Consider the following 23,764-nt stretch of genomic DNA (forward strand, 5'->3'; position numbering starts at 1 on the left):
CAAAGAATATATCCTTTCTAAATGTACATGTTATCTTCAAAATTAATCTGAAAATGTTTCCCATTATGAACTTACGGCAAATAACCCATAAGTCACTGAAGTAACTGCCAAGCATAGTTTTAAAAGGTGAAGTATTTCTAAAAGATAAACTACCACTTCACCCTTATACAACAGCTGACAGCAGAGTAAATAATAAGTAAAAAAGACTTTTTAATCTCTACAAGAGACAAACTAACACTCATATGTAGTGCCAAGGTTTCAAGTGGTTTAACATGCTGTGCCACAATGCCAGCCCCAGAAGGTTTTAATGTATCATTTAGCTAGAGAATAAAGGTAATTTCACTATTATTATAGACACATCACTTGCAACAGTATATAGTCCTTATTTATATTACAAGAGATTTTTTTCCCTGTATCTGTATGTTACTTAAAAATAAAAGTCATAGGGCTCGGCGGCGTGGCCTAGTGGCTAAGGTCCTCGCCTTGATCCCGTGTGGCCGCTGGTTCTGGTACCGGCAGCTCTACTTCCTCTCTATCTCTCCTCCTCTCAGTATATCTGACTTTGTAATAAAAATAAAATAAATCTTTAAAAAAAAAGTCATAGAAACCAACAAAAAGGTTATAAAAGGAGAAACTATATAAGGTATTCTGACGGAAACAGAAAAGACTGTTGGTCAGATAAAGTGTTGATGTAAGAGGCTGTGTTTCTGTTTAGTTGAAATATTAGTTCTTTGCTTGCATTCCAAAAGGGATTGCTTCTGTTGGCTGAGCTTGATTTTCCACTTCCAATGTGACTATCAGGAGCAGAGTAGATCAAATGACACATAAATAGGGTTATATGGGAAAGTCACAAAACACTGTAACTACCAAAACTTGGAGCACAGATTTAAAAGTTAAATAATCTGCCTAGAGAATGCTAACAATGCTTGACTATAAGGAAAACACCCCAACTCAGTTCAAGACCTAATCCTTATAAAGCTACACATTTATTTTTAGAATCACAGACCCTATCCTCCTAGCCTAAAACTAAAATTCAACTTTATCGAGACTTAAGGTTTATTATGACAGCTGAAGGAATAAGATTTTGAAAAGATTCTGAGGTACCATTATAAAGAGTTATTAGAGTATGTCTCCTCCCTAACTAAAAATATAGGTCACATATTTTTAGAGAGCCTGTTCATAAAATCTATTCACTGATAGCATCAGTTTAACTTAGTAAAAAAAAAAAAAAGCATAAAAACAGTAATTGAAAACCTACAACCATACAGAATCTTCAAGTTTTCCACTCTGGAAATATTTCTAGCTTTGTCTTACCAGAAATGTAAACAATTTTCAGACTTTATCAACCCACAAGCCTTTAAAATTCACATTTGCATACTCTTACATTAGGACAAACAGGGGTCTTTTACACACAGTGTGGTCACTAGTGTCCACATGGCACTCCCAGGGGAGGTACAGCAGCAGGTCCACAAAATGCGTATCAAGTTCTATCAAAGGCTACGTAAGGAAATAGACCAACTCTATGTAAACAGTCATTTCTCATTTAAACTCAGTTCACCTGCTTACCTCCCATGGTGAATTGGCAAGTGTTTACGATGGATACCATGACTTCCTTCCACAAAAGCATTGGGAGGCTTATGGTACACAGAGGCCAAAGAACCAATGTGGCAGATTAGCTCATCCAGCAGAGTTGGCTCAATAAGGTCTGTCTCCTCAGAGATCAGTGGCTTTTCAGACAAGACCACTTCTTTGGCTGTAACAGGGTCAGTTGAAAGAAGACGCCAATAAATATAGCCCCGGTCTCGAAGGTCAGGATTATCAGAATCCTAACAAAAAGGCAAAAGCAAGAAGATTTCGATGGATCTGTTCTCCATGCAGAAATTCAAACTACCAAACTCATTATCAAGGCAATACTGTAGTGATTTATGAAAACTGGCATACTAAGGTATCTCATTTAGATTCAATATGGTTTCAATAGTCATTATCCTGTAATCTCTAACATTTCAAAGAATCTAAATTTTTAAAAGAGATTTGTTTTTATTGGCAAGGCAGATTTACAAAAAGACAAAGACAAAGATCTTTCATCTGCTGCTTCACCCCTCAAATGACTGGAGCTGAGATGATCCAAAGCCAGGAAGCAGGAGCTTCTTCTAGGCCTCCAAGTGGGTGCAGGGTTCCAAGGATGCCGACCATCCTCTGTTGCTTTCCCAGGCCATAAAGAAGGAGCCGGATCAGAAGGGCAGTAGGTGGGACATGAACCAGCATCTATATGGGGATACTGACACTCATAGATGGAGGATTAGCCATCACACCAACCCCAAAAGAATTTAAATTGAGATGAGTTAGTTTAATCTAGTAAAAGTTAACTGATTAAGATGGCCTTGGGACATAAAAATGTTTCTTTTTAACTTCTATAAATATAAGAATATTCATAAGCTAAAAATAAATTGAAAAAATAATAAACATTGGAGATGGAAACAATGTTGAGAACTTGTGGAAATAGAGGACATGTTCAAAAAACTTGCTTGAGTATTTAGAGGTGAGCGAGAGGAAACAAAGCCAAAATCCTCATCAGAAATGTAGACGGCACATGAGCTGCTGGAATGTTGTATGATCACCTAAGAGCTTAAAAAGAAAACAAGTGTTTTGTACTGTTTTCAGTTTATCTTCAAAGAGATACAAATACTCCAAGGGTTGCTAATAGAGGGTCTGCTAAATTCAGCAGAGAATATGAAATAACAACTGCCTTGCCAGTTATGGACATTGCTAAGCACCAGGCATCTTTGTTTGTAAGAGTCTCAGAACTCTTACAAAAACATGTAAAATCAATAATAGGAAATATGAAAATTCAGAACTAGGCAGAGTCCTGTGATAAGGTTTTGAATTTTGATAGCATATAAAGGGATGAAAAAAAAAATAAATGATACATGAGTATCTGAACTAGATTTCATGTAGATACACATCTAACTCTGAGAGTATGGTAAAGCCAGCATGTTTCAGAATTTAATTAAGAATATTATTAAATCATGATGAACCAACAATCATTACACTAGTTACACTACAAGAATTTTGCTTTCTTGTAGATCTAAAATAGCGACCTGCTCTTTAAGGCCAGGCGCCACATTCCTAAAATCAGAATCCATCTGAACCTCTTTTCTTCTAACTAAAAATAACATGTAGTTCCAAGAAAGGCCAAAAATATCAAATAATTCCAGGGAGCGGCTTGAGTGCTTTAAAATGATCTCCCAAGGAAAAGGCAATCACTATAGAAGGTAGCACCATTTGAAACCTTGTTGAGGCATCTACCATCTCCACAGGGTACTTCTATTTGAAAGGTAAAGCAAAGTCACCCAGGATAATGTGCTATCAAGCTCAATGTCATTTTCATGTAAGTACATCCCTGAAAAAGTGTAAAGAATCTAAGTTCAGTTTTCGTGAATTATTATAAAAGCTGGAGCCATTCAAATAGTTTATTTATTTATTTCATTTGGGATGCAGAGCTTCCCCAAATGCCCCCACGGCCAGGCCAAAGCTCAGAGTCAGGAACTCAAGAGGAATCCCGTGTAAGTGGAAGAAACCTAAACACTTGAGCCATCATGACTGCCTCCCAAGATACACATCAGTAGGAAATTGGAGTCAGGAGCCGAAACAGCAATCAGGTTGAACCACCAGCCAATCCATTGGAAAGCCATACAACCAACTACAATTCTGTGGAAAAAGAGGCAATTTTAAAAATATTTGTTTCTTTACTTCAAAGGCAGATACGCAGGGCTGAGTAAGCCATTGCCTGTGGCGTGGACTTTACACATGGATGTCAGTTTCTCACTGCTTCATTCCAATCCAGCTCCCTGCCTATGGTCTGGGAAAGCAGTGGAGGATGGACAAAGTGGTTGGGTCCCTGCACCCATGTGGGAGACTCAGAAGAACCTCTTGGATACAGGCTTTGGACCAGTCCAACTCCAGCCATTGTGTCCATTAGGGAAGTGAACTAGCAGATGAAAAATCTGTCTTCTCTCTTTAACTCTCCCTTTCAAGATACACACACAAACAAACGGCAGAGATTCTCAACACCAAATGGTGTCTTCAGTGTGGTGCCAATGCCTACCCCAAGGGATAACGTTTTCAGAATTTTAACAGGATCTAAAGGAAACATCTTGGGGCAGGCATTGTGGTTGAACTGCTGACTATAATGTCAGCATTCCACATGATGAGCATTGTTTTGAGTCCTGGCTGCTCTGCTTCCAATCCAGCTCTTGTTTGATGTGCCTTATACCTTAAAAACCAACCAAACAAACAAACCAACAAACAAAAACCTACATTTCTTTCCAGTGTAACTTCCCCAAGTGGGGGTGGATATTTAGTGTGGCAATTAAGATACTGGTTGGCGATGCCTGCATACCATATCTGGGTGCCTAAGGTGGAACTGCAGCACAGATTCCAAATCCAGCTTCCTGCTAATGTGCACCCTTGGAAGCTGCAACTGACTGTTTAAGTAGTTGAGTTTTCACGACCCATGTGAGAAATCAGAACTGAGCTTCTAGGTCCCAGATATTTGGAAAAAAAAAACCAGAATGGGAACTTTGTCTCCATCTCTCAAATAAACTTCCCCATACGAACCCAAGAATTTAAACAATCTGCATTAACTCATACTTTTCCCAGATTTCTTACCTGTGTTGCCAAACTCAAAACCTGCTGGACCAGCTCTTGTGTTTCTGATGGTTTCTTAAGAAACAGTTTAACTATTGCAGTAAGCAGAGTGAGCTGTACCTAAATAGAGAAAATTTGATAAATTAAAATAAGCTTTTAGTCCTTGACATCATCTCCAAAGCAGAATTTTCCCTACTATAAATCACCAAGAAGTCTTTCTGATTTTGGTTAAGAAGCAAAAAGTTGAAACAACCCATTCAACAACAGTAGTCAAAGATACTCATCTCCAATGCAAGGGTGTTCAACTGCAAACTCAATAGCCTCCCCTCTGCAAATCATACTGTGGGCAGCAAAAACTGCTTGTCCATTTTTGAGCCAGATAATTACCTGTATTTCCTAAGAAGCATGTTGACTGGGGGGTTGGCACTGCAGATTAACCAGTCACTTGGGATGCCCTCATACCAGAATTTTCTGAGAGCCAATTCAAATTCTGACTATTTCACTTGTGATCTAGCTCCCTAGCTAGCAGGCCTGGGAAGACAAACATAATGACTAAGCACTTAAGTCCCTGTCAACCACATGTGACATCTAGCTTTGGCTTTGCCCATCTCCAGCTGCTGGCAGGCATTCAGGAAGTGAACCAATACACAGAAGACCTCCCTTTGACTTTGCCTTTAAAACAGATAAATTCTTACGAAAACAAAAACAAACAAAAATCATGCTAACATACTGATGGCCATAAAACTGACTCCTGTCTAACTCTTACTTGCTACTTTATGAAAGCTACAATTTTGAGGCAATTACAGAATCATCTGTCATACTAGAGCAACAGCTAAGATAGCACAATTATGCCAGATCACAGCTACTGAATCACAAAATTACTGGTTTATATATGTACTTCTTGTTTTAGGTCTCTTAAAATTACTACAGTGGATCATATACACGAGCTTCTATTTGCTGTGGGTATAAATGCCCAGCCGCTAACTAATGTGTCTGCTTTCCCAGGCTCGTGGCTGTTACTGTGGCAGGAGTGAGCAATGGAAGACGGGAAGGAGTCTAATCATTCACTGAGAGTCTCGTCAAACCTCACTGCAGTTCCAGGCAAAAATCCCTGCTGCTCTGAGCCAGTCACTACTAACAGACACATGACATCATCTCTAGGTGACAGAAAATAAGAAAAGTGGTAACTTAGGTTGTAAATCAATGACTCTTTTTTTTCTAAAGATTTGTTTTATTTTTATTGGAAAGTCAGATATACAGAGTAGAATTTGTTTGTTTTTGTTTTCTTCAGGATTTACAGAAATACAGAGAGAGGAAGATCTTCTGTCCGTCGATTCACTCCCCAAGTAGCCGAAATGGCCAGAGCTGCGCTGATCCAAAGCCAAGAGCCAGGAGCTTCTTCTAGGTTTCCCATACAGGTGAGGGGCCCAAGGCTTTAGACCATTCTCGACTGCTTTCCCAGGGTACAAGCAGGGAGCTGGATGGAAAGTAGGGTTGCTGGGATTAGAACTGTCACCAATATGGAATCCCAGCACATTCAAGGCAAGGGCTTTAGCCGCTAGGCTACTGCGTCAGGCCCTTAAACTAGTGATTCTACAAGTGTGATGCTTGGCCTCATCTCAGTCCTGAGTCCACGCATGAGTGGATGACAGAGGTTTCCACACAAGCCTCTGCAACTAGCATGTAGGGGCTAAGTTTCACAACCAATGATGTAAATGTTACATCAGAAATCAATATACAGGGGCTAGTGCTGTGGCATAGTACACTAAGCCTCTAACTGTGCGTGTGGGGGGGGCTGCTGATGTCCCATATGGATGCTAATTGGAGTCCTAGCTGCTCCACCTCTGATCCAGCTCCCTACTTAAGACTTGGGAAAGAAGCAGTGAATAGACCAAGTCCTTGGCCCCCTGTACACACATGGGAGACCAGGAGGAAGCTCTTGGCTACTGGCTTTGGATCAGCTCAGCTCTGGCCTTGGCAACCATTTGGGTAGTGAAATCAGCAGATGGAGGATATTTCTCTCTTGTCTCTGTAATTCTGCCTCTGAAATAAAAATAAATCTTATAAAAAAGAAATCAGTATACAACTGAAAAGGGTCATCCTTTTTGGACAAAAATTAACACGCTACAGACAAAACATACCTAATCTGAAATGCTCTAATTCCAAAAGCTTTAAAGATCTGACAATGGAAAATCCACACCTAACTTACATAATGGATTGCACTCAGAATGCATATACACTAAAAATACTGTATAAAATAAGCTATGTGCATAAGGTATGTGTGAGACATAAATAAGTATCATGCTTAGCTTTGGGATTCAGCTTCAAGACAAATATCTAATCATATACAAAAAACTATTTCAAAATTTGAAAAACTCAAAATCTGAATCATTTCAAGAATGTGGGATAAAGGACACTCAACCTGGGTGTACAAATAAATACAAACACACAAGAAATCTTTAGTTTCAGGGCCGATATAATGACAACTGGCTAATCCTCCCCTTTCTAGCACCAGGATCCTGCAAGACACCAGTTCATGTCCTGGCTGCTCAGCTTCCCATCCAAGCCTCTGTTTATGGCCTGGGAAGGCAGTGTAAGATGGCCCAAAGCCTTGGGAACCTGCACCTGTGTGGGAGACCTGGAAGAAGCCCTGGCTTTGTATTGGCTCAGCTGTGGCCACTGAAGCCATTTGCGGAGTGAACTAACAGACGAAAAGATCTTTCTATTTCTGCCTCTTTTTCTCTCTGGTAAATTTGCCTTTCCAACAAAAATAAACAATTATTTTAAAAAAAATAAATATATGGAAAGAAAAGAAAAAAGAAAAGGAATCTTTACTTTCTCAGAGCTCTTACCAAAGATGTAGGGCATGGGACAGCTGGAAACTTACCTGGGTGCTCTCATCATGAAAACCCTCGAGGAAGCTCTCCAGTAACTCATCTGCATTGTCAATCCTTTCAGCGTACTCCCCTACAATCCAAATCATGGCTGCTCGGGCATCTGGCTCATCCAGAGAGTCCAAGTTCTCACACAGGGTGGCAATGATGCTTTCATACCTGACCCGGCAGGAGTGCAAAACACAGACTAGTTAACATGGTTAAAAGCAAACCATTGACAAGGAACCCTAAACCAAAGAACCAAACAGGGAAAGCTTTGCTACAAAAAGAATATACAAATATTAGGTCAGAATATTAAGCTCCTGCCTCCTGGCTTCCGATCAGTTCAATTCTGGCTGTTACAGATATTTGGGGAGTGAATTAGTGAATGGATGATCTTTTTCTCTCTGTCTCTCCTTCTCTCCGTAAATCTGCCTTTCCAATAAAAAGTCTTAAAAAATTACCTGTAAAGATTTATCATCAGTTTCAGGAAATCTATCTATATAATTTTTTTGTGTGTTTTATTAATTTTTAAAAGTTTGCTAACTCTATAATTGTAAGGCAAAATAATATTAAAGATACTTTAAGGCTTGCTTTTATTGCAATGCTGCAGACGCACTGTTGCTTTCACAAACAAATCTAGAAGTTGGCATCTGACTCAGCCACTTGAGACACCATCACATAGCAGAGAGCCTGAGTTTGAGTCCCAGCTTCATTCAGTTCTGTCAGCTTCCTGCTAACACACCCTGCAAGGCAACAGGTGACAGCTTCAGTATTTCAGTTCATGAAATCCACGTGGGAGACCTGAATTACATTCCCAGGTCCTGGATTTGGTCTATTTTTAATTAATTAATTTTTATTGATTTGAAAGGCAGAACTAGAGAGAGAGAAAGACCTACCATCTGCTGATTCACTCTCTAAATGCCAACAAGTAAGACTAGGCCAAGTCAAAGCCAGGAGCCAGGAACATTACCCAGTCTCTCCTATGGATGACAGAGAAATACATGAGCCATTAGGGTACAAACTGGCAGAATGCTGGAAGTATTAGGGGAGACAAGGCTGGATCTCAGGCACTTTAACACCAGATGAAGATTTCCCAAGTTGCAACTACCCTGCTGTGCTATAACAGCCTCCCCTGGGTGTTCTATTAAAAGGACTTTACTATCAAAGAGCAGGTACAGTGCAAGTACTTGTTAAGCAGGTACTAGAGATATCATGCAATTGGCATGAGCGAGTTCAAATGTCAGTTCTGCTCTGAATTCTAGTTTCTTGCCAATACACATCTATGTGATAAGCAGCATGTGATGGCTCCAGTGCTTGAGTCCCTGCCTTGCATTTGGGAGACCTGTACTGAGATACAGGCCTGCTCCAACTTCAGATGTTCTAGGCACTTGGCATTGGGATCTCTCTCAGTTTTACAACTAAATTTACAATAAAAATGCAATAAAAGCATATGTTAAAAAAATAATCTAGCTATGTTAACTTTAATATGTGCGAATAAACCATGCCTATTCAGGCAGGCTGTCATTTCTTCTGAAGTAATAAAGTTAGGTAAAAATTCAAGTCTTACTCCTTGTGCTAACAACTATATTCCTGATTTATGATATAATATCCTATTGTGACAAGTTACACTAAAAAGGATATATATATTTTTAAAAGACTTATTTATTTTTATTGGAAAGGCAGATCTACACAGAGAAGAAACAGAGAGAAAAATCTTTCCACCCGCTGATCCACTCCCCAAGTGGCTACAATGACTGGAACTGAACCAATCAGAAGCCAGGAGCTTCTTGAAGGTCTCCCACACAGGTGCAGGTACCAAGGCTTTGAGCTGTCCTCGATGCTTTTCCCAGGTCACAAGCAAGAAGCTGGATGGGAAGTGGAACAGCTGGGACACAAACTGGTGCCCATGTGGGAATCCTGGCATGTGCAGGCCAAGGATTTAGTCACTAGGTTATTGTGCTGGGCCCAAAAGGATACTTCCTAACTAGTTAATTTCAAAGCAAACTTTACTTAACCTCTTCTTAACTGTTTGAGGAAAAGGGGTTGGAGCATTTGGACGTACTTGTTGGGGTATTTGCGGAAGATGTCCCTGATGACAACAATCGCTTCTTGCACCACATAATTTACCTTCGTCTGGATTAAATCAAGCAATGTGCTTACACAACGCTCTGCTGATTGCTGGAAGAGGAACATAAAAAAATAAGTCAGATAATCCATCCAGTAGCACTACTTTAACATAAAGAACGTTTGAAACACACACATGCATTAGTTAAAGAAAACAGAGGACCTTAATTTGATGCTGGGTTATTTTGCATGAATCTATATAAGTTCTAAATATACCTCAAATTTTGGTCATTACAAAATTACAAGAGATGAATCAATTCAATCTCTTGGGGGAAAAAGTTTCTCGGATAGTCAAACAACAATGACAACAAAGAATAAGCCAAGATGAAGAAAGAGTAAGAATTCAAAATTAAGCCAAAGCAGAATTTCTTTAACCAGAGTTCATGGGTGAGTCGACAGCAGAGAATGTCCTCACACCTCTCAAACTGAAACTGCCAAATCACGTACGAGCATACAGGAATATCTTCTAAAGAGAAGGCCTAGAGCTTTCATTTTGTTTTCCACAGCTATCCAAGACCTTAAAAATTTCTTTCTCTCTGTTCTTGCAAATGAAAAAATTAAACATAAAAGCCTCTAACAACTTCTAGACAATTTACTGTCTTCTGAGCTATGTAAATTAAAATTTTTTCCAGCTTTAAATTATAAATTTTCATGGTTTACAATTTACCCATAAAATGGCATTTAAATTATTAATCTTTTATTACTGAGAATATGAGAGAATACAGTAACAAATCAAATGCATTGGTGTCAGCGCTGTGGATAGTAGTCTACGTCTCCTCTTGTGGCGCGGCATTCCATATGGGAGCCAATTTTAGTTCTGGCTGCTCCACTTCCAGTTCAGCCTCCTGTCGATGGCCTCGGGAAGCAGCAGAGTATGTTCCAAGGCTTTGGGCTGCTGCACCCACGTTGGAAACCTGGAAGAAGCTCTAGGCTCCAGGTTTCAGCCTGCTCCATTCCTAGAAGCTGAGGCCATTTGGGGAGTGAACCAGTGGTGGAATGCCTCTCTTCCTCAAATTTTGCCTGACAAATAGATTTTATACAGAATGCACTAATCATAAAGTCAAATTCAAATTGCAGAAATAAAACAAAAAAACTACACATTGGTGTCTTCAGAGAATAAAGCCAGTACAACCCACTTCCCCTCAAAAGGAATGTTATGAAAAAAGTGCCAATAACAAAAAGCAGCAATCAGGTGAGGCTGTATGAAATGGGAGGGCAGATACCACTAAGGTAATCATTCAGACCACAGCAATAAACAGAGAGTAGAAAAGGATTTAAAGCAAAAGACCTATAGGTTTTAATATTATACTTCTAGAGTCAGAACAACACTCACAATCCAAGGGAAGGAAGCAATTATAGTAGCTCCAAAAAATTCAAAAGATTCTACATGAAAATACAATCACTTCATATAGTCCTGGTCCTGTGTTTCTACAAAGTCATAGTATGCATAAGCTTTGCAAGACTATACAGATTATACAAAGGTAATATATACCAATGTAGCTGACACAGCAGCAAATCGCATGATAAAACTACCCTGGACACAAGAGAGAAATGTGAATGGTATAGTATATGAACTAACCTTCTTGTACAACAAAATTAATAGAAAAAGCCTGTAATTTATAAAATAACAAATAATATCACTTAAGAAATATGGAAGTAATCAAAAGAATAACACAAAAATAGAATGAAAATTATATCCTCCAGGGAAAGGAAGGAGGTGGGGAAGAGTCAATGAAGCACAACATTTTTTTCATCAAAAATTCTTTAATATCTGGACTTTCTAAAAATTACCGAAAAACTTTACTAGAGAAAGGAATCAGGAAAGCACCCAGAGAACCACAAAGTGCTCCCAGCCGCTATCCAACACTTACTTCCACCTTGATGGCACACCGCCCGATGGCCCGCACAGCTTTTCGGACAAAGTCAACATCCACCTCGGTGGCATACTCTTTCAGTTCTGCCAGAACCTGGTAAAATCCAGGAAACAGACAATCATTATGGATTCTCAGACAACAACCTTGAGGCCTCACTTTTTCTGGAGATTATACCTTAAGATCTAAGTCATGGTAAAACCAAGTTCACTTAAAGTCTGACCTGAGCAATATTAGCTTGGGATGCCAAACGAATCATGATGTCCAGCTTCTCTAGTTTAACATAGATGGGATCATTGTATTTCACAAAAAAGACTTTGATTTCTTGCTTCAAGATTTCAGGCCTGTGGTATACAGAACAGAAAGGAAGGTGAAGGCTTATGGTGAGATTCTTCTGAGTTATGTTATCTAATTGGTGCTGTTCTGTCCTCTTCCTACTCCAGAAAAAAATACTATATCCTTCAATTCTCATCAGTTTTACTTAGACAATCAATTTTTCCCTTTTTAGACATCAGAAAATATGTTGTCTGACTGTGTAACAGGCAAGTTCTAAAACTTCAGCATGGGGCCAATACTGTGGCATAGCGGGTAAAGTTACTGCAGAAGCACCAGCATTCCATGTGGATGCCAGTTTACATCCCAACTGCTCTACTTCTGATTCAGCTCCCTGCTTGTGGCCTGGGAAAGCAGTAGAGGACGGGCCAAAGCCTTGGGACCCTGCACCCACATGGGAGACCTGGAGGAAGTTCCTGATTCCTGGCTGCAGATCAGCTTAGCTATGGCTGTTGGAGCCACGTGGGGAGCACACCAGTAGATGGAAGATCTTACTCTCTGTCTCTCCTTCACTCTGTAAATCCGCCTCTCCAATAAAATAAATAGATGAATAAATAAATTGTCAAGTGTCTGGGAAAGCAGACCAAGATGGCCTAGGTCCTTGGCCCCTGCACCCACATGGAAGACCCAGAAGTTCCTGGCAGGACTTCAGACTGGTCCATCTCTGGCTGTGGTAGCCATTTGGGGAGTGAACCAGCAAATGGAATAGCTTTCTCTCTGTAAATAATTTTTTAAAACTAAAAATAAATAAACCAGTAAATAAAACTACAGCCTGAACTGTATAATGAAGGCAACAGGAGGTATATAAGGGGGTGTATTGGCCCCTTCAGAAAACAAACTGGGCCTAAGAGTGAGACACGAAGCATTCATTTACTGTAGGGACACAATGACATCAGCCGCTAACCTACAGATCCTAGGAAAGTTGATCTGACACATGCATCTTCATGCACTAAAAAGAGATTCAACACTGGTTGACCCACATGATACTAATACCAAGTTTAGTTCAAAGTTAGAAACACTCTCATCAGCACTTTACTATTTTCCAACCTTTTCTGGACAATGAGGTTGATGTTTCTCAACGCGACATACTGCACTTCTGGCTCTCCAGACAGCAAAGTGACAAGTGGAGGAGCTAATTTCTTCAGCAGCATGTTGTAGTAGTCAGAGTCCTTGGGTAATAATTCTAGAAATTTCATAAGGACTTTTACCGCTGAAAGCACCACAGCTGAGTTGGCATGGGACAGCCGAGGAGTTACCCGCTCACAAATGCTGAAGGCAGAAAAGGAAAGTTAGTGTCTTTAATTATCATTTTTTTGCTCAATTCATTCATAAGGTAATGTGTCAGAGTTCCATCACCCAAGTATCAAGAAATTAAAGAATTAGTGAGAAAAGTCAATGTTCCATGCTTAGGTAAAATTAGGATCTAACAGTGCAGATGCCTCATTCCCAATAAAATCCAGACAGAGCAAGAATCTCAGAGAACCAGCAATAAGGAATATTCAAGCTGTAACAAAACCAGCACTATCCAAAACACTTGAGCTCACACCATTTACCTTCTTGTTTTACAGTTCTCTTTGTCTCCCCATTATATGTTGGGGCTCCCTGCCTTACAGCCCACTTCTACTCAACCTATAGGAAGTCAAAGTAGGCATTCTGAGAGTTATTTCATAGTGAGAGATTATCAACCCATTAGTGACAGAAGGCTTCACAGTAAGATACAGAAGAAAGCGGACTGGCAAAGAAAGCTACCCAACCTCCTGCTTTCAAGATAATACAGCAATCTCACAAATGGGCTGGTTTTTAAACACCAGTGCAAGATCTCACACTTATTCTGAATCTCCTAACCCCTGCCACCTATGCTTACATGCCTCACAACATCTTGGAATAGTTAATTATTACATGTGTTCTTCATAACTTAAGCTCATTTTGATAGCATTCTGGCAATGTAACTGTGTTTCTCTTCCTGTATCTACTCAGCTGATTTCTGGTTTCCTTCAGATATTTATATAAACATTACCTTCTCAGCAAGGCCTTCCCCGATTATTTGTCTGTAAAAATAACATTCCTGGGGCAGGCATTCAGTACAGTAGTTAAGATGCCACTTGAGATGCCCATACATTTGTCAGAGTCCTAGCTCCTCAACTTTTGATCCAGCTTGCTGCTAATGTGCACTCTGGGAACATGTAACGGCTCAGTTGGATCCCTGCCACCCATATGGGACATCTGGACTGAATTCTAGCCTCCTGGCTTTAGCCTCTTCCAACCTGGCTGGATGTGGGCATTTGGGGAGTGACCCAAGAGATGGAAGATCTTTCAGTCTTTCAAATAAAAAATGAAGATTAACAGCAGGCACATGAGACTCCTGCATCCCAATTCACAGTGCCAAGTTAAGAGTCCTGACTACTCCATTTCCAGCCTGGCTTCCTACTACTGCGCACCCTGGGAGGCAGCAGATGAACAGTGAAGTACTTGGGTCCTAGCCACCCACACAGGAAACCCAGACAGACTTCTAGGCTCCTAACATTGGCCTGGCCTATCTGTAGTTACTGTGGGTATTTGGGGATTGAACCAACAGATGAAAGATCTATCACTCTGCCTTTCAAATAAATGAAAATATTTCCAAAAAAAAAAAAAAGAGAAAATACAAGTTCCTTTAAAAGGAATACCTCATTCTCAAATGCTTAGCATTTCTTAGATTGCTTTGCTATTTCATCTTTCTTCTTAGCATTTATTGCCACCTGACATTTCATATACTGCATCAGATATACATAATATACACACTTCTATCCTCACCCTCCATCACAGTACATGCTCCCAGAGGGTCATGATTTTTATCTGCTCATTGCTGTACCCTCAGGGCCTACACAGTGCCTGGCACACAGCATGGGCTTAATTAACATTTGCTGAGTGAATGAATGTGATGTCAATGACCACAGAAAATAAAATTCTACATAAAGTTCTTTCCAGAGTATATTTACACTTCGAATAAATGGAAAGAAACTCCCAGGGTGAGCTTTAGCTAAGTCCAGAGGGAATCGTTTCCCAGACAAGTGAAGAGCACTTACATTCTAGGAGCTTGGAAATCAGCTTCAGCCAGGAAAGAAGGTTCTTATCTACCATAATTAAAATATGTCAACTTTAATGAAGATCCAACATTTTTCACAAACTACTTTGCCCAATAAAAACTGGTGGTGAATCCCAATTTTACAACCAAAATGTGTATAGTTGTAGAGAAAATTTAGTGTTAATTTCTGATAGTGAAAGTTCGCATGGCTGAGGTAGTAGAGGGCAGAACAGAACAAGGTAGGTGTGCCTGCCAAATCTTCTCCAATTCAGACTGATAACATTTCTGCATACAGGGAAAGGTAACAAATATTTTTCTGATTTTTTCATACCTTTTTTAGTACTGAATTACAGGTGGCATTCCACTCAGCAACCAGAATGAAGTCACTTACTATGTATCTAACAGAATGAAAGCTGTGTATATACAGAACTGTTGAATAGCCTTTGTCACACACCCAGACACTGGGAGACATGAGACAATGATGAGGGAGATTTCAGCTGAGGTAATTACACTGTTCAAACAGTAAATTAAAAGTATCTTTCTTAGGAACAATTGCTTTGGCCTGATATACTCTAGCATCTAAAATGTTCCTAAATCCAATGAGAAAATACCCTGGAGATAACAATTTCTACCCTACAAGACACTGAGCTTCTTCAACCTAACAGACTCTGACTCTAACAGCAGATACTAGAAATTATTGAATTAGGCAAGACTACAAGACACTGCACAGGAAACAGACTGACCTCTGAGCTTCCCGGTCATCTTTGGGGTTGTAATTAGACAGGCAGTCCAAGATGAAGATCTGGCCCCATTCGGTGCACTCATTCAGGGCTGTCAAGAGCTTATTAATGTTCTGAGGGTTCAGATCGAGTAAGTTGCTGTTTGGGTGAGACTCACTAATTTCAGATAAAGCTGCTACAGCATTAGCCACCACCTGGGGAAGACATGTATAAAAACTGGATTTACTAAGAACTGTAACTACAGACAAACATTGAATCAACCTTCTCCAGGTCACTTCACAGATCTCAACTCACAGCCATTCCTGAACATTTTACTGAGTCCAACAGAAACAAAACTGTTTTCAAAACATGTTTTAAAACTTCAATGATGACATATACGGTATCCTAGCAGTCAGGCAATATAGAATTATAAAAAGTAATATATTTGCAAAGTCATGCCAATTTGGTGTTAAAATATGCATTATCATTTTAATAATACTTGATAGCAAGTCAACACAAAAACTATAAATATGATTAAATTCGTAGGCCCCCTCAGATACATAAAGGAAACAATATGGAAATAATAGTCTTACCCACTTTCCTATAGCCCTTGAACTTTTTTACCCTAATTAACTATGTAAAGATTGTCAAAAATATAATAAAAAGAAAAAAAAAAAAAGAAATCACAGTATACAAGATTACAAGAAAGACCCAAATGTCTGGCTAATCTATTGCCAACACATGACCAATCTTGGTTACCAGTTGTCCACAATAATCTCCAACCATAATTTTGGACTTCTATTAGTCAAATTCTTTTAATACATAAAAAAAAGCTATAGTAAGGTCTGATAACAGGATGCAAAAAAAAAATGAGCTATGGGAAAATTAAACAGGACGATGAAGAAGACAGAACAGAATGCTCAACAGATAAGCACTAAGAATTCTTCTGCTATATTCATAAGCAATTGGAAATTAAACCAAGTGCATAATGCAGCTAATAAGTTCTGGTTTTTAAAATAGGCAATTTCCACTTACCATTACATTAAAACAGGAAAGCAAATAGAGTGGATTAAGTCTAATTAGGAGATGCAGAAAGATCAGATCCACAGAAAACGTTTGGCCAAGCCTATGCAGAGAAGAGGTCGCTGCTGAACAGCCACTGCCTCACGTTACACTGCCCAGGAGATGCTCTCCCATTCCTAATATTAAAACCCTGAAATCCTTGCAAATTCCTTCCATTTTACCTCTTCACTTTTATCTCCCAATTTTCACATTCTGACTGCTACACCTGCAGAAATGGCAGGCCCATTAGGGAGTATCTCCAATTCTCCTGGTCAGCAAGCCCTGTTTCTCTTCTTCTTTAATGAAAGCGAAAATGAGCCAGAAACACAGAATTTAAAATAGATGAAGACTAACTTCAAGATAGCACCTTGGCTGTTAAGGTATACATGATCATTCCCTTGTCACTACCAATCAGGTATTTCTTTGAGATTTTGTACTACATACATATAGTCTACTTTTGAAAACAAAGGTCAATAGACGGAAGCTCAGAACTCACTTATTCTAAGACAGCCTTTCCCAAATAATAACACAACATCACAAAAGAACAAATGCAACCCTTGCAGTAACTGTCTTTCATGTATTAAGCAAAGGCATGCCTTTTTAACCTGCAATATTATTGTGATTTGGAACTGTTCAGACAACTATGTGTTGCATTTCTCCCCTTAAAAAATTGATTTTCTCTTAAACATCAGAATCTTGGTGCAGGCATTTAGTGTGCCAGTTAAGCTGCCACATAGGTGTGTCAGGTTCAAGTTGTGACCTCCGCTTCCCATTCAGGTTTCTTATAACGCACACTCCAGAAAGCAGCAGGTATGAGTCAAGAACTTGGGTCTCCGCTACGCACAGAAGAAACGTGAATGGAGTTCTAGCTTCCTGGATTTGAGCCTGGCACAAACTTGGCTATTGCAGATATTTGGGGGGATGGCCCAGAGAACGGAACATCATCATGTATGTCTCTCTCTGCTTTCAAATGAATAAAAACAAATTTTACAAGAATGTTTAAGGGCCATTTCTGTGGTACAGCAGGTAAAAATGTCACTTGCAACACTGGCACACCATATGGGTGCCATTTGTGTCTTGGCTGCTTCATTTCCAGTAACTTCTCTAATAATGGCCTGAAAAAAGCAGCAGAAGGTTCCCCAATGTTTGGGCCCCTGCTACTCATGTGAGAGACCCTAGTGAAGCTCCAGGCTCCTTGCTTTGGAGCAGCCAGGACAAGAACCGGCGCCCACATGGGATCCTGGCATTTGTCCCTTTTATCACTGTTACTGCTACTGGCCCATAAGTAACGATGATCTAGTCCTTATTGTACTTTCATTAGTGCCACAAGGGACACAGCTGGCATTTATTCCTACATGAAGATGCTGAAGACTCTTTTTCATCACCCTAGCGCCACACTGATACCTTGGTTATATGTTTGTCAACTTCATGTGGATGAAGGCTCACTAATTTTTTTCCTTTTTTTCTTTTTTCTCCCTGTGGTGGACTGTACTTAAGGGGATACATAATGGAAGTGTAGCAGAAATTACTATGTTCATAGGTGGAAACAGAGATAAGTGTGTCCTCATGCATGCAGTACAAGGAGGGACTCACAGCGATATGGCTAATCATCTCCTACACTGCTGGGAGATTCCTCGGTGGCAGCATGATGGATTTGTAAAAATTCACGAAAAACACCCATTGTAACATCGGAGGGGAGAACAGTGGGGAGGGGAGGGAAACTGCAGATGGGCAAGGGAGAGCCTAGGGCCTATTAAATGGTGTCATAAAACAATAAATAAAAAAACAAAGAAACAACTCAATTCTGAAGAAAAATGAAGGCAGCTTACATACTTTTAATCCTCTTCTAAAAGTCACGAATAGTCTATAATATTCCCATCTCCGAAACTGGGCTACCTCAACAGACAGGTAAAGAACATGAGCACACGTGTTGGTTGTAAGCACTTCAGTCATCACCGCTTCCTCAAGGAGGTAATGAATGGCATGCAGTACTACCTAAATTTCTGTTCCCTCTCAAGCAAGTAAAAGTTAAAGTTTAGAATTGAATTCAAAACACTGCTTAAAGTATCAACTGGATAGTATTTTGCCACATTACGTCCTATAATATTCCATCCCCTGCTTCTCCCCTCCCCTCTTCCGCCCATCTTCCTCACTGAAATGACAGCTAAAACTACCCAGTTGAGAAAACAGATCTCATTCTGCCAAGAAAGCTTGATTACATGGAAAGAAGACATACAAATTACAGAGTTCACTATTTTAAGTGTTTCAGGATAAAGTTTGGCACTGGCGTTCTGGCACAGCGGGTTTAAGCTGCCACTTGCTACATGAGTATCCTATATGAGCACTGGTTTGAATCCTGGTTGCTCCACTTCCACTCTGGCTCCCTCCTAATGTCCCTGGAAAAACACCAGAAGATGGCCTAAATGCTTAGGCCCCTGCTTCCCCTCTGGGACCTAAATAGAGTTCCAAGCTTCTGGGTTCAGCCTTGGCTAATCCTGGTCACTGTGATCATTTGTGGAACCAACCAGTGGATGAGGGGCACTGCGTGTTGGCATCCTCTATAGACATCAGTTTGAGGCTCCATTTCCAATACATCTCCCCATTAGTGTGTCTGGTGAAGCAGAGCTGATGACTCAAATGCTCCACAGTTTCCAACACAGCTTCCTGCTGATACACCTGAGAAGGCAGCAGATAACAGCTCAGGTACTTGAATCCCTGCAACCCATGTGGGAGACCAGATGGAGTTCCAGCTCTTGGCTTCAGCTAGTCCAAGCCTGGTTATTGCAGGCATTTGGGAACTGAATCCCATGGATGGAAAATAGGTCTCTCCCCACTCTGTTCCTCACTCTGTCATTCTACCTGACAATAAATCAAAATAAATAAACTTGAAAATCAATTTAAACCCATCTCTTCTCTCAAGCATTTCAGGAAAGTCAGCTTCAATAAACCACAAATGGGGCCCGGAGCAGTGGCCTAGCAGCTAAAGTTCTCGCCTTGAACGTACCGGGAACCCATATGGGCGCCGGTTCTAATCCCGGCAGCTCCACTTCCCATCCAGCTCCCTGCTTGTGGCCTGGGAAAGCAATCGAGGACGGGCCAAAGCCTTGGGACCCTGCACCCACGTGGGAGACCTGGAGGAGGTTCCTGGCTCCTGGCTTCGTATTGGCATAACACGGCCGTTGCGGCTCACTTGGGGAGTGAACCATCAGATGGAAGATCTTCCTCTCTGTCCCTCCTCCTCTCTGTATATCTGACCTTTTGATAAAAATAAAATAAATCTTTAAAAATAAATAAATAAACCACAAATGATAAAATTACTACAAAATATAAGGTGTGGGTGATAGACAAAAAAGACAAGAAAATGTAATAATGCTGTATTATTTTATGCAAGGAACGCTACAACTAGGAATCACACTGTATCTCACCTTAACACCAAGTGTTTTCAGCACCTGACCAACACTTTACTTCACTAGATTTCAAAACATCTCTGCAGATATTCTGGTGTTTAAGGACCTAGGACACTGGTCTACAGGCAAACACCCAGGACATATTCACATCCTTTGTAAAAGTCTACATTTGCTGGTGTAGTGCTGCCACCGTGTGGAGAAGTCTTTGAAAAAGTAGAACAAAATCACTTCTCCTGAGCAGTGACAACTCATATTCACTAGCACAGAAAGAGGACTGAGAAGATTTCCACATAAAAGTGCTCAAAGTCTTCACGTGTTTCCTTTTTTTTTAAGACTATTTTATTTTTATTGGAAATGCACATACAAAGGAGACACAAAGAGAAAGACCTTCCATCCATTAGTTCACTCCCCAAATGGCCACAATGGCCAGAGCAAAGCTGATCCAAAACCAGGAGCCAGGAGCTTATTTCAGTTTCCCACGCAGGGGCAGGGTCCCAAGGATTTGGGCCATCCTCTGCTGCTTTTCCAGGTCACAAGCAGGGAGCTGGATGGGAAGTGGGGCAGCCAGAACACAAACTGGCATCCATACGGGATGCATCACTTGTACGGACAGGATTAGGATTAGTCAGTTGTGTTAAAAAGAAATTATACCTGGGCCTGGCGGCGTGGCCTAGCGGCTAAAGTCCTCACCTTGAACAAACCAAGATCCCATATGGGCGCCGGTTCTAATCCCGGCAGCTGCACTTCCCATCCAGCTCCCTGCTTGTGGCCTGGGAAAGCAGTCGAGGACGGCCCAAGGCTTTGGGACCCTGCACCCGCGTGGGAGACCTGGAAGAAGTTCCTGGTTCCCGGCTTCGGATCGGCATAGCACCAGCCTGTTGCGCTCACTTGGGGAGTGAATCATCGGACGGAAGATCTTCCCCTCTGTCTCTCCTCCTCTCTATATATCTGACTTTGTAATAAAAAAAAATAAAATAAATAAATCTTAAAAAAAAAAAAAAAAGAAATTACACCTATTGAGAAAATAAAAATTCTAATTGGGCATGTGAACACACATACAGACACATTAACATGGTATCAAAGATCAATGGAACATTAAAAAAAAATTACCTCTATGTTGAAAGTGTAACAAAATCAAAACAAGAATGAGGTAAGAGAGGGACCGCAGACACAAAATTGAAGGAGACACCTGTTTTCAGCTTGTGCAGACACAGACCTAGCCAGGAAAATTGGGGGCCTCCTTAAGTTTACATTCTGAGTAGCTCAATAGCAATTCATCAAACATCAGTGAAACATTCTGCTAGTGAGAAACCAACAAGAATGGAGAGAGCTCTTCTCTTTAGAGATCTAATGCTGACAGCCAGTGCTAAGAAAACCTGCAGTGAAGAAACAAAAGGCAATCTCAAAACAGTGTCTCACAGACACTGTTCAAGTAATCTTCAACTTTCTTTGAAAGTCTCCCCAAACATCTTCCGCTTTGCTGTAGCAACAAATGGGTTAAGAATTATTAATGGCATGTTACAGCTTAATACATTAGAATATATTAAAACAGAAACCCATTCACATGTTGCTTATTTAAATTACAGAAAGCTAGAGGACACGGAAAGAAATAAAACAAGATTGGTATGAACTGACAAGAATTTTATCAGGGTAGATTAGCTCATTTATTTACTCATTCTTCAGTTCCAAATATGTTTGAAAATTCACACAGTAAAACAGCATAAGTAAATAAGTAACTAAATGCATGCATATCTTGGATTAATGCTATGAAACGGCTGAAAATCAGCCCTCCTTCTGCAGCCCGGTCTCAGAATCTCTTCTCACACCAGCAGGACTGAGAACTCAGCACTGATCAGGTGACAAGGGAAAAAACAAACATCTTTACTACCAAAACTTCAGAACGTTTTTATTCCTAGCCATCTAACTTTCTAGGCCACACATGGGAGAAGTGACATCATTATAAAAATACCTTTTTCCCCCCCTCAAAATGTGAGTTGTCTACAGGAATTAAATTCTCACCTTCATCTAATCTTAGCATGCCTGAATTTTAATAAGTTTCCACAGGGTACATGATATTCTGCTTATCTGCTTGGAGCTCAAATACTTGTCATTTCCTCAACTGTGCTCAAGTAGAGAATTTCAAAGACAGCTGCTCCAAGTAACAAGGATTTAAAAGTAAAGCCAGAAACCTAAATTGACACTAGTTAACCATTCTATAAAGTACATCTTCTGCTTTATTAACTTATTTCTCAATGAAGTTTTTTTGTTGAACATGTCGCATTGTGTTGTTTGACAGAGAAAAAAGCAAGGCTAACTCTTTCAACACTGGGGATGACTTTCTGTCAGGAATCATGGTTTCAGTATGTCCGCACCCAAGCCTTGGAGATGACTGGAAGACAGCTGATGGTAGTCAGCATTGAAGCACCTTTAAAAGGTGGGCTTGGGGGCCCAGAAGAGCAGCCTAGTGGCTAAAATCCTTGCCTAGAATGTGCCAAGATCCCATATGGGTGTTGGTTCGTATCCTGGCTGCTCCTCTTCCTGTCCAGCTCCGTTTGCAGCCGGGGAAAGCAGTCGAGGATGGCCCAAAAACCTGGCACCCTGCACCCACAAGGGAGAACCAGAAGAAGCTCCAGGCTCCTGGCTTTGAATTGGCTCAGCTTTGGCCACTGTGGCCACTTGGGGAGTGAACCAGCAGGTAGAACATTTTTCTCTCTGTCTCTCCTTCTCTCTGTCATTCTGACTTTCCAATAAAAAGAAATAAGTCTTAAAGAAATTAAATGTTCTTAAATTAAAAAAAAAAGTGGACTCGGGGCTGGAGTTTTGGAATAGCAGGTAAAGCTACTGCCTGTGATGCCAGCGTCCCTTATTGGCAACAATTTGTGTCTCAGCTGTTCTACTCTTCATCAAGTTCCCTGCTAGTGACCTAGAAAAAGCAGCAAATGATTCAAACGCTTTGGGTCCTTGGCCACCCTTGTGGCACACAAATGAAGCACTTGACTTCAGCCTGGCACAGCTCTGGCTTTTGAGATCATCCTAGGAGTGAGCCAGCACATGAAGCCAGCACATTCTCTCTGTATAGGTCTCACTTCTGATTAAATGAATACATCTTAAAAAAAAAATGTGGTGGTGGGGCTGGCACCATAGCATAGTAAGCTATACCTCCGCATTTGACGCACTGGGATCCCATATGGGCACCAGTTAAAAGCCTCAGCTGCTCTATTTCCCATCCAGTTCCCAGCTTATGGACCTGGGAAAGCAATGGAGGATGGCCCAAATCCTTGGGCCCCTGCATCCACAAGGGAGACCCAGAAGAAACTCCTGGCTTCTGGATTCATATCAGCTCAGCTTTAACCACTGTGGTCATTTGCCTTTCCTTCTTTCTGTAACTTTGCATTTCAAATAAAAATAAATAAATCTTTTTTAAAAAGTGGTTTGCTTCATTCTATCACCTTAATACTAATCTTGAATAAATAAAATAAATAATAATTATAAATAAATAGAAGTGCACCAAATGATGGCAAAGCAGAGATCTGAGCAGGTAATTTTCAAGTAAGATATTCTAGGCAAATGCTAATTATCAAAAAATCTCAGCTATATATATATATACACATATATATAATCTGTATATATATAATCTGTGTATATATTGTATAATATATAT

General features: G+C 40.4%; 1 protein-coding gene across 3 annotated transcripts in view; it reads right to left on the reverse strand.

The window, feature by feature from the left end:
* Window positions 1–23,764, reverse strand: part of AP2B1 (adaptor related protein complex 2 subunit beta 1) — a 111,866-nt gene that overhangs the window by 65,408 nt on the left and 22,694 nt on the right. For all 3 annotated transcript variants that reach the window (XM_058675406.1, XM_058675403.1, XM_058675404.1), the window contains exons 6-13: window positions 15,659–15,849; window positions 12,899–13,120; window positions 11,742–11,862; window positions 11,519–11,614; window positions 9,586–9,701; window positions 7,535–7,700; window positions 4,669–4,767; window positions 1,567–1,826 (exon numbers count right to left, since the gene is read on the reverse strand). In XM_058675406.1, coding sequence (XP_058531389.1) covers window positions 1,567–1,826; window positions 4,669–4,767; window positions 7,535–7,700; window positions 9,586–9,701; window positions 11,519–11,614; window positions 11,742–11,862; window positions 12,899–13,120; window positions 15,659–15,849 — 1,271 coding nt within the window. The remainder of the gene's footprint in view (window positions 1–1,566; window positions 1,827–4,668; window positions 4,768–7,534; window positions 7,701–9,585; window positions 9,702–11,518; window positions 11,615–11,741; window positions 11,863–12,898; window positions 13,121–15,658; window positions 15,850–23,764) is intronic.

Source organism: Ochotona princeps, chromosome 17 (genome assembly GCF_030435755.1).
Source record: "Ochotona princeps isolate mOchPri1 chromosome 17, mOchPri1.hap1, whole genome shotgun sequence".
NCBI lineage: Eukaryota > Metazoa > Chordata > Mammalia > Lagomorpha > Ochotonidae > Ochotona > Ochotona princeps.